A 12,094-nucleotide genomic window follows, 5' to 3' on the forward strand; every position below is an offset into this window, starting at 1 on the left:
CAGAACGTGGTGGAGGAGGGGTTGGCAGAACGTGGAGGAGGAGGGGTTGGCAGAACGTGGAGGAGGAGGGGTTGGCAGAACGTGGAGGAGGAGGGGTTGGCAGAATGTGGAGGAGGAGGGGTTGGCAGAACGTGGAGGAGGAGGGGTTGGCAGAACGTGGTGGAGGAGGGGTTGGCAGAACGTGGTGGAGGAGGGGTTGGCAGAACGTGGTGGAGGAGGGGTTGGCAGAACGTGGTGGGGGAGGGGTTGGCAGAACGTGGTGGTGAAGGAGGGGTTGGCAGAACGTGGTGGAGGAGGAGGGGTTGGCAGAACGTGGTGGTGGAGGGGTTGGCAGAACATGGTGGTGGAGGAGGGGTTGGCAGAACTTGGTGTTGGAGGAGGGGTTGGCAGAACGTGGTGGAGGAGGAGGGGTTGGCAGAACGTGGTGGAGGAGGAGGGGTTGGCAGAACGTGGTGGAGGAGGGGTTGGCAGAACGTGGTGGAGGAGGGGTTGGCAGAACATGGTGGTGGAGGAGGGGTTGGCAGAACGGTGTTGGAGGAGGGGTTGGCAGAACTTGGTGTTGGAGGAGGGGTTGGCAGAACGGTGTTGGAGGAGGGGTTGGCAGAACTTGGTGTTGGAGGAGGGGTTGGCAGAACGTGGTGGAGGAGGAGGGGTTGGCAGAACGTGGAGGAGGAGGGGTTGGCAGAACGTGGTGGAGGAGGGGTTGGCAGAACGTGGTGGAGGAGGGGTTGGCAGAATGTGGTGGAGGAGGGTTTGGCAGAACGTGGTGGTGGAGGGGTTGGCAGAACATGGTGATGGAGGAGGGGTTGGCAGAACGTGGTGGAGGAGGGGTTGGCAGAACGTGGATTACAGGGATCAGTCTGGCACCTTTGTTGTTTGTCAAATATATGAATGACCTGAATGGGGTTAAGTACGTTTGCTGATGACATGAGGATTGGTAAACCAGTGTCAGGAACAGTTATTACCTTACAACCATCAGGCTCCTGAGCTGGTGTGGATAACTTCACTCACCTCAACACTGAACTGACTTCACAATATATGGGCTCACTTTCAAGGACTCTACAGTTCATGTTCTCAGTAGTTTTTGTTTATTAATTTATATATCTATCTCCTATCCAGTTGTTGGTTTGTTTATTTATCTAGTATTTTAAAATTTGCAGTTTATCTGATTTTGCACATTGGTTACTTGGTAGTCTCTGCTTGTGTGGACTTTGACGTTGATTCTATTGTATTTTCTTTTTCCACTGCAAATGCCTGCAAAAAATGAATCTCAAACTAGTACGTACATGCTTCGATAATAAATTTACTTTGAACTTTGATTGCTCATGTTGTAGATAACAAAGATGGATAACCATAAGATTCCAAGCCATAGGAACAAAATTAGGCTATTCGGCCCTTCAAATCTGCTTCACTATTTAATCATGACTGATTTATGTTCCTTTTAACCCCTTTCTCCTGCCTTCTTCCCATAATCTTTGACACCTTTACTAATCAAGAATCTATCAACAACTGCTTTAAATACTCCCAATGCCTTGACCACCACACTGTCTGTGGCAATGAATTCAGCACCCTCTGGATAAAGAAGCTCCTCATCTGCTGTGTCTAAGGATACAGATGCACTTAGATCAGCTGGGAAACTGCACCGTGCAGAGGCAGATGGAATTAAATCCATCCAAGAGTAAGAATAAAGTATTTTGGGTCTTCTAAGACTGGTTGAACCTTAGCTGGGTAGTGTCCACTTTGATTCTTCCTGCCAGCTTCTTTGTCCTGACACATACGTGTCCTGCAGTGATGGAGGGCTGCAGCCAATGATCTTTTCTGCTGACCTGACAGTTCACTGTAGTTCTCATACATTGTGAGAGGATGCAGCACCAATACAGACAGTAATGGGTGATTTCTTCATGCATTTAAGCCCAAAGTGCACCATCTCAAATTTGTCCAGATCAAACTCCATTTTCCAAACCTCCACCCAAGTTTCAAAGTGATCTATATCTTGCTGTATCCCTTAACAGTCTTTCTCGCTGTCTGCAATTCTGTCAATTGGGCTATTCCTTATGCTAGCTTTTTCTCTAACAGACACAAGGCTTCTCCTTGTCATACTAATTGGCTTGGAACGTTACAAATGTCATTTGCTTCAGTGGAAAGGTCCAGCCAAGTGTTTAACCTCTCTTTTGTTTTTTCCTTGTCTCTCTCTCTCTCTGCTACTAATTTGCTTGTTTCATATACCATATCCCATTAGCGCCTTCTTGGTAGACTTGGCGTTGTTGTCCTGTTCCCATTTATCTATCTGTTTCAAATATAATACCACACTCCTAATTAGTCCCCTGCCTTTCACTGTCTGTGAGTTTTAAACATACCCATATTTCAACGAATTCTTTGCTATTAGAATCAGATTTTGACTTAACAGACAACCTTCTCAACTACAGCCATCAGAAGATTTTCAGGAAACTTGATGGGAGAGAAGTATTGGAACTTTTTCATGTTTCACATTCAATTGATGCTGAAATAGTCACAGAGCAATACAGCACAGAAACAGGGCCTCCAACCCATCTAGTCTATGCCAAACTGTTATTCTGCCCAGTCCCATCAATCTGCACCTGGACCTCAGCCCTCCATTCCCCTCCCATCCCTGCACTTAATCAAATTACTCTTAAATGTTGAAATCGAAACCTAACTACCACTTCCATTGGCAGCTCATTCCACAGTCCCACCAACCTATAGTGAAGAGGCTCCCCTTAAATATTTCAGCTTTCACCCTTAACATATGACCTCTTGTTCTAAGCTCATGCCACCTCAGTGGAAAAAGCCTGCGTGTATTCTCCCCTCATAATTCTATAGCTCTGTGACATCTCGCTCATTCTCCTATGCTCCAGAGAATAACTATCCTATTCAACCTTTCCCTTTAACTCAGTTCCTCAAGTCCTGCAACATCCCTGTAAATATTATTTATTTAATATACTTAGCAATACAGTGTGGACTATGGGAGGGAACTTGAGCACCCAGTGAAAACCCACACATTCCATGGGGGGGTACAGAGATTCCTTACAAAACAGTGTTGCAATTGAACTCTGAAGTCCAGACATTCCAAGTTGTAATAGCGTTGTGCTTACCACTTCAGGCTGAGACAGAGGTCAGGACTGGAGGGGGCAGAAGCCAGAGTAAGAAGGGAGGGGGAGGGAAAGGGGTACAAGCTGCCAGGCGATGGGTGAGACCAGATGAGGGGGAAGGTGGGGGAGCAGGGGGAGATGAGGAAATCAGCAGATGCTATAAGCCCAAGCAACTCACACAAAATGCTGGAGTAACTCAGCAAGCCAGGCAGCATCTATGGAAAAGAGTGCAGGCATCATTTTGGGCCGAGACCCTTCATCAGGACCTGTTGAAGGGTCTCAGCACGAAACATCAATGATTTACTTCTGATGAAGGGTCTTGGGCTGAAATGTTGACTGTACTCTTTTCTGTACATGCTGCCTGGCCTGCTGAGTTCCTCCAGCATTTCAGGTGATTGGTGAGACCAGGTGAGGGGGAAAGGTAGGCGGGTGGGGGAAGGGGCTGAAATTGGAAGCTGGGAGATGACAGGTGGAAAATTTCTTTGTACTCTTTCAAGCTTATTGATATATTGATCAGAACTGCACACAATACTCCAAATCCAAATTAAGCCTCACTAACACAAGTCAGTTGATATGTTAACTTCAGCTATGAAGCTGTTAGACCTTATCCTAGAATCAAATGTATATTAACCATCAAATGTAATTTAAAACGATTACTGATTGGATCCAATGTCCAACAAGATTAAACATTAAACTAAGGGTTAGAGATTACTGTTTCAGCATTATTTTTTTCCCTTTGCAACACACACAAAGTGCTGGAGTTACTCAGCAGGTCAGTTCATCACCTCGTCAGGTGTCAACCTAAAACATTGACTGTTTATTCCCCTCCATCAATGCTGCCTGACCCCCAGCATTTTAAGTGAGTTGCTTTGGATTTCCAGCATCTGCAGAATCTCTTGTATTGATCTTTTTTTTTTCTTGTTAGATACCTTCCCATCCCTTAAGACTGAAAGATCGTAGCTCAGGTAAACTTTGCCAATATCAGATACTGGTTCTGTTACCTCAAGATGACTTCAGAAGCTCTGGTACTCTGGCTCACTCCGAGTTGGAACAGCAAACGATGTAGTTCTCAGCCCACTACCACAACAACACCTTCTTTAGGGCAGAAGGGGAGGGCAATATAAATGTCGGCCACGCCAGCGATGCTGAATTCTCATGTAAGAAAGTACCTGATAATATCAATGCACCAACCACGAGGTAGGACCTCACCAACAGGAATACAGAGTCAAGACTGAGACCCAATTTAATCACCTGATAAAGAATGCATTCAGCCATATACTGTACTGTTTCCTGAATTCCTTAGATATGCTAGCTTTGTTTTATATAACATTGAGGAGATTCGGGATGTAATCAAAGTGCTTTGGAAATTTCTACAGATATGTGGTGGAAAACATTCTGTCTGGTTGCATCACTGTCTGGGCCCTCGTGTCTCCCCCTGCAACTGGATCCTCTCCGGGAGACAACATTGGCACACCACTGCCCTACTCACTCTACACCCATGATTATGTGGCTAAGCACGGCTCAAACGTCATCTACAAATTTGCCGATGACGCAACTACTGTTGGCAGAATTTCAGATGGTGAAAAGGAGGCATCCAGGAGCAAGATAGATCAGCTGTCTGAGTGGTGTCGTAGCAACAACCATGCTCTCAATATCAGTAAGGCCAAGGAATTGATGGTGGACTTCAGGAAGACGAAGTCAGGGGAACACACATCAATCCTCATTGAGGGATCAGAAGTGGAAAAGATCAGCAGTTTCAAGTTCCTGGGAGTCAACATCTCTGAGGATCTATCCCAGGCCCAACATATTGATGCAATTACAAAGAAGGCATGACAGTGGCTATATTTCATTGGGACTTTGAGAAGAATTGGTATGTCACCAAAGGTACTTGAAAATTTCTAAAGACATACTGTGGAGAGAATTCTAACTGGTTGTGTCACCATCTGCTACGGAGGGGCCACTGCACAGAATCACCAAAAGCTACAGGAAATGACACTCAGCCAGCTTCATCATGGACACTAGCCTCCCCAGCACTCAAGACTCCTTCAAAAGGAAATGCCTCAGAAAGGCGGCATCCATCATTAAGGGCCCCAAGCACTCATGACCTCTTCTCAAAGCTACCATCCAGGAGAAGGCACAGGAGCCTGAAAACACACACTCAATGTTTCAGGAAAAACATCTTCCCCCTGCCATCAGATTTCTGAATGGACAATGAACATATGAACACCCCCTCAGTATTTTCCCTCTCCTTTTGCACCACTTTGAAAATACCCCATCTCACCTTAATTGCACGCTCTCTGGTATTAGACATGTCAACCCTGGGGAAAAGACACAGTCTGTCTTTATATGCCTCTTATAATCTTCTAAACCTCTATCAGATCTCCCCTCAGTTCCACCACTCCAGAGAAAACAAACCAGGTTTGTCCAACCTCTCTTTATAGCACATGCCCTTTAATCCAGGCACATCCTGGACTTCTGCACCCTTCCAAATCCTCGACATCCTTCTTTCAGTGGGGCAACCAGAACTGTATGACATACTGCAGTTGCAGACTAGCTAGCATTTTATAAAGCTGCAAAGTAACTCCCTGACTTTTAAAAAAAACAAGGGTGAGAAAACACAAGCAAGGGGGAAGAAGTGGTTACCCCTTCTCTTCTCATCTCCTCCCTCTGGTTCCCCTCCTCCTCTCTCCCTCCCATGGTCCACTCCTCTCCTATCAGATTATTTCCTCTTCAGCCCTTTACCGTTTCTACCTGTCACCTCCCACTTTCCATTTCATCCCTCTCCCCCCAACCTATCACCTATCAGCTTGTACTTCTAACTCTCCCCATCTCCTTCCTTGTCATCTGCTTTCACCTAACAGTTTGTACTCCTTCCCTTCCCCCACCTTCCCCACGGCCTGCTCTCACCTATCACCTGCTAGCTGTACTTCCTCTCCCCCTCCCACCTTTCCCCTCACTTGGTTTCACCTATCACCTGCTAGCTTGTATTCCTTCCCCTCCCCCTCCCTTCTTAATCTGGTTTCTGTCTTCTCCAGTCCGGAAGAAGGGTCTCGACCAGAAATGTCCACTGTCCATTTCCCTTCAAAGATGTTGCCTGTCCTTCTGAGTTCCTCCAGCACCTTTGTGTGTTATTAAAGATAAACCTGCATTTAGACGAAATGTGGCTTGAAGACAGCATGGACGATGTTGAGTACACAGTGTACTCTGTTATTAAAACAATTGCTGGAGGAACTCAGCGGATCAAGAAACATCTGTGGGAGGAAAGGAACTGTCGACATTTCGGGTTGAAAGTCTCTGTTGCACTCTATTATATTCACATTACCAGTGATAAATTTCTTTTTCTTTAGTCAAATTCAGTTAAGGTTATTGGCAGACACATTGGTGTCATTTCGAAGTAAGAAATATTAAGAGACAGAGACACAAGAGATTTTGCAGATGCTGGAAATCTTGAGCAATGCACACAAAACGCTAAAGGAACTCAGCAGGTCAGGCAGCATCGATGGAGGGAAATGGACATTCGATGTTTTGGGCCAAGACCCCTCATCAGGACTTCATTAAGAGATGGCACACATATTGCAAAGGCTTGTACCTTATGTCTGAATTGGAGCTGAGTGGTGGAGCTCCCCATTCACCAGGCTTGCTCCTGTACAGCAAGGGCAATGCTCCACTATTTGCCAAGCAGAACTTCTCAAAGTCATCGGCAAACTTCTTGTTCACTATCACAATGTTGGCTTGCTTGTAACCTTTCGAGATAAAAACACAAAGAAGAATAATTATCTTAGGGCCTGCATGGCAGATTGGTTGAAAAGTTTAAGGCAATCTGGCAAATAGAATCAAAGTTCAAAGTTAATTGTATTTAAAATATGTATATATTAGACAACCTTGAGATTTATGTCCCTACAGGCAAACACAAAATAAGGAAACCCAATAGAATCCATTAAAAAAAGACCGTCAAACACCCAATATGCAGAGAAGAGAAAACAAATCACGCAAATAGAAGTAAGCAAATAGCTTTCAAATGAAAGTGAGTCCACAGGTATGAAGCCTGGAGCAGGCCGCAGCCACAGCATCAGTTCAACCCAGAGGAACCGGCCAGACACTTGCTTCTGGTCCCGACATCCTGCCTTTTCAATCTCGTGTGGCATTTAAATTGTCCAAATGTTGGGCTGATCCTCACCGTAGGACCTGGGCCCTGTCGTTTTGATATGCTCTGGGCCTGGACTTGCCTCGTCGCCACTCTGCCTTGACCTCGCCTCGACTTCGCTTTGCACCCTCTTACTTCGACCCTCAACTCAGCCTCGTCTTCACTCACTTTGACCCTCAACTCTTCCTCACCTCCACCCACCTCTCCAATGTCTGCAGTTATCGTTTACTATAATTTTACCAGAAAAGGTTTTACTAATAAAGTATTTAGCAGTTTCCTTTGTTTTTGTCTTCCACCAATTAGTGGTTTCTGGGCTTCAGCAGAGCCATCTTAAACTGGAATGAAGAGGATCAAAAGTTCATAGGAGTTACAGGAATGCAGTGAAATGATAATATTTGTTTCCGATTAGAAGTCTGTGATCTATCGAATATTGAAAGGCCTAGACAGGTTGGACATGGACAGGATGTTTTGTATAGCGGGGGAGTCTAGGACCAGAGGCCACAGCCTCAGGATAGGAGGATGTCCCTTCAGAACAGAGATGAGGAGGAATTTCTTTAGCCAGAGGGTGATGAATCTGTGGAATTCATTGTGGAGAGCAAATCACCGGGTATATTTAAAGCACAGGTTGATAGGTTCTTAATTAGTAAGGGTATCAAGATTATGGAAAGAAGCTAAGAGAATGGGATTGAGAAGGAAGTTAAATCAGCCATGATTGAATGGCGGAGCAGGCTCGATGGGCTGAACGACCTAATTCTGCTCCACTGCCTTATGGTCTGTGACTGGTGGTGAACAGCAGAGATTTGTACAGTATTTTGCTGTCTGAAAAACACTGTATGTACAACGTACTGTGTATGTTAATCAAAATGGCTTCTTTGTTTTGTAAAATGCAGGAATGCTTCTTTGTATGATAAGTGCTTTCTCTCGCAGTCGTTTAGCTTTAGACTTGCTGATATCGGGATTGTATTCATTTGTTGACCAATGGGGAATGTTATTTTGTCTTGTGAGGCTGGGAGCTGTGGGGTTTGCGGTCTTTTCAGGGGAGTTGGGAAGAAGCCGCCGAGGAAGGTGGATGAGCGCCACACTGCTCAGTCGACCACCAGGATGGTCCCAGGTGCGAGGACGTGGAGGTCGGAGGAAAGTGACGAGGGGTCGCATGGTTCGATGGCTGAGCTCCAACGATGTGCACTAAACTGACTGAACTTTGATACGTTGGCGCCTTTTACTTTATTTTCTTTTCCTTCATATATATTGTATTGCATAGTACTCTTTTGGTTTTAGTAAAGTCTTTAAAGTGCATTCCATTACGGTATCTGGTGTGAGTTTGATATGATGTGTGTGCGCGCGGCATAAACTTGATTCTCACAGCACCTGCATGTACAGGAGGTGGGGTTGGTGAGTGGCTGGATCTCCTTTACCCCTGGATGTATACCAGCCTGTTGCATAAGTGTTACATGTACATTAGCAGCTTTGATGTGAGCACAGGAGGTACAATTAGACACAGAAGTTGGACATGGTTGGCCTAAGGATCTGTTCCTCTGCTGCACAACTGTATGAATTTCAATTTTGCAGGTCTCTGAGTGGATTATAAAGCCATGAGATATATGAGCAGAATCAGGCCATTCAGCCCATCGTCTGCTCCACCATTTCATCTTGACAGATCCATTTCTCTCTCAACCCCATTCTCCTGCCTCCTTGCTGTTAAACCTTTCACAGGCTGACTAATCAAGTGTAACTCTCACTTCGGCTAGTGGCTTAATATAGGGGGTGATAGCCCCTGGCCCGGCCAAACTTAAGAAATCTTGTTTGGGTGCATGCTGTGCAATGTGTCCCCTGTTACAAATCAATACCGTGAAATAACAAACAGTACACAATATGCGAATAAGCGATTAAGCTTTATAATTCTTACTTTGCCTATATGGTTAGTAAAAGAAAACAAACAAAAAGAAATAGGGCCCAATCTTATGAAACAGTCTTTTGCGCAATGTTGGAGCTCACCGACAAGCAGATTGTCCACCATCGACCTCCTCTGACCATCGCTGCTCTTCGGACCCTCGCTCCAAGTCCACCGGACCGGCGATCTACCAACTCTCTCCATTGGCGTCTTCTCTCCTCATCTCTTTCCGGCAAAAGACTGCAAAAATCTCTCTTCCACGCTCACAAGAAAGAACAACAGCTTTCCAAACCTAGTCAGAAACCCAAACATTGCTGCTACAGAGACACCATTACGTTATCAGTGAAACCCTACAGCATGTTACATAAGAATCTATCAACCTCTACCTTAACTATACCCAATGACCTGGCCTCCTTAGCAGCCTGTGGAATTGAATTCCACAGATTCACCACTCTCTGGGTAAAGAAATTCCTCCACGTTTCTGTTCTAAATGGATGTCCCTCTATTATGAGGCTGTCCCCTCTGGTCCTGGATTCCCCCACCATAGGAAACATGCTCTCTGCATCCACTCTACCCAGGTCTTTCAAAATTGGATAGGCTTCAATGAGGACACACCTCATTCTTCTGTATTCCAGTGAGTAGAGGCACAGAGGCATAAATTGCTCCTCCTATGATAAGCCTTTCTGAGTCTCAGCCAGGAAAGGGTCATGACTGTGTGGAAAACATCATGTGTGGTCCCACTACCCAAGAAGAGCCAACCAAAATTAAAAGTCTAATGGCTTGTCGAAAGAAGCTGTTCCGTAGCCTCTTGGTCCTGGCTTTAATGCTGCAGTAGTGTTTGCCAGACAGAAGCAGCTGAAACAGTTTATGATTGGGGTGACTGGAGTCCCCAGTGATCTCCAGGCCGCCTTTCTGTTCCTGCTACTGTAAATGTTCTCAGTGGAGGTAAGTTCTCATCCTAGATACGCTGGGCTGTCCATACCACTCTCTGCAGTGCTCAGTGATCAGGTCAGGTTGGTGCAGTTCCAGGTGGTGGTACAGCCAGTCAGGATGCACTCAATGGTTCCCCAGTAGAAGGTCTTGAGGATTTGGGGGCTCATGCTGAACTTCTTCAGTTGCCTGAGGTGGAAGAGATGCTTTTGTGCTTTTTTTGCCACAAAGCTGGTGTGTACAGTCCAGGTGAGTTCATTGGCGATGTGTGTACTGAGGAACTTGAAACTACTCACCCTCTCAACTGCAGACCCATTGATGTTGATCGGGCCGAGCCTGTCTCCATTCCTCCTGTATTCCACCATCAGCTCTTTTATTTTTTGGACATTGAGGGAGAGGTTGTTGTCCTGTCACTGCTGTGTCAGGGTGTCAACCTCTCCTCTGTAGGCTGTCTCATTTCCGCTAGAAATAAGACCGATCAAAGTTGTGTCATCTGTGAATTTGATCAGCAGATTGGATCTGTGTCTGGCAGTAGTCATGGGTGTAAATGGAGTAGAAAAGGGGGCTCAGGATACAACCCTGGGGGGCATCTGTGTTGAGAGTCAGAGGGGCAGAGGTGAGGGAGCTCATCCTTACCACGTGTCGGTGATCCAATAAAAAGTCTAGGATCCAGCTGCAGAAAGCGGGGTGCAGGCCGAGGTCAAGTCTGGAGGGAATTATGGTGTTGAATGCTGAACTGTAGTCCAGGAACAGCATTCCAACCAATGCGTCCCTCTTCTCCAGGTGAGTGAGGACGGTGTGCAGTGCTGTGGCTATGGCGCCATTGGTAGACCAGTTCTGTCGATAAGCAAATTGAAGGGGGTGCAGTACGGGTGATAGCATGCTGCAGATGTAGTTTTTAACCAGCTTCTCAAAGCATTCGCTTATAAGTGAGTGTGACAGGGCACCAATCGTTCAGGCATGCTTTCTTGGTTTTCTTAGGTACAGGGACAATGATGGACAATTTGAAACAGGAGGGCACTACACACTGGGAGAAGGAGAGATTAAAAATGTCCACAAACACACCAGCCAGCTGTTCAGCACACACTTTTTTTTATATATTAGTTTTTTTATACATTTTCTACATAGCTACAGATAAAAAACCCCCAGATCAAAATGAAGAACATTGATACAGTGCAAAAATAAACATACAATAATAATATGATACAAAGAAAGATAATTGAGAAAGCACCCAAATTGAAGACATGTAAAATTAGTATCCTCCCCAAGCCCTGCAACAAAAAAAAACTCCAGACCAACCACAACACAATATAAAGAGTATAAATCAGGACAATCATGCCCCCAAAACTGTAAATACACTTAGCAACAGAAGATATTAATGCCTACTACCAAAAAAAAAGGAGCTGAAAGCAAGGGACCGAAAAAAAAACCTTAGTTAAGAGGAAGGTTATGAAAGTACTCAATAAAAGGTCCCCAGACCTTATGGAACTTTAAATTCGAATACAAATTTAAGTGTATTAACCATTATCAATTGTTAGTGCATAGAAGGCAGCAGGCATATAAAAAGTCAAGCAGTACAATAATAGTCTGGGAGCAAAAATGTAAACATAGATTCGTAGAATCAAAACAGAAACATGTCCTGAGTAACAAAGGAAAGCAAAAGAAACAGTGAGTAGTGTTGGAACTGGAGAATCCACCCCATCCTCGCAACCCAAAACTAGACGGCTACCAAAAAAAGCAGCTAGCTCTACCAAAAAAATTAACCCAAGTATGACTTCCAGTTCTGTGTCGTTAACAACAGTTCCGTATAAATACTACAGCAAATGGTAACTAGTTTATGCACTAGAAAACATAATTACAAATAGGAACAACTTCAACAGAATTATAAAACTTAATACAAAGAAAATCAGAAGAAAACCAAAACTAACCTACCCACGAAAAATTATAGAAGATTAAAAGAAAAAAAAGGGAGGGAGAAAAGGGGGAAATTATAGATTCGAAGAGAGTACTTATCGAGCATTT

The 12,094-nt window shown here is 44.9% G+C and overlaps 1 protein-coding gene across 5 annotated transcripts in view; it reads right to left on the reverse strand.

Annotated features, from left to right (window-relative positions):
• dglucy (D-glutamate cyclase) overlaps window positions 1-12,094 on the reverse strand; it is a 97,910-nt gene that overhangs the window by 41,304 nt on the left and 44,512 nt on the right. For 4 of the 5 annotated variants that reach the window (XM_059961079.1, XM_059961104.1, XM_059961099.1 and 1 more), the window contains exon 3: window positions 6,697-6,850. In XM_059961079.1, coding sequence (XP_059817062.1) covers window positions 6,697-6,850 — 154 coding nt within the window. Of the gene's footprint in view, window positions 1-6,696; window positions 6,851-9,246; window positions 9,435-12,094 lie in introns of all 5 variants that reach the window. The other variant, XM_059961088.1, reaches the window with a different exon arrangement.

The sequence above is a fragment of the Hypanus sabinus genome, chromosome 2, assembly GCF_030144855.1.
Source record: "Hypanus sabinus isolate sHypSab1 chromosome 2, sHypSab1.hap1, whole genome shotgun sequence".
Lineage (NCBI taxonomy): Eukaryota > Metazoa > Chordata > Chondrichthyes > Myliobatiformes > Dasyatidae > Hypanus > Hypanus sabinus.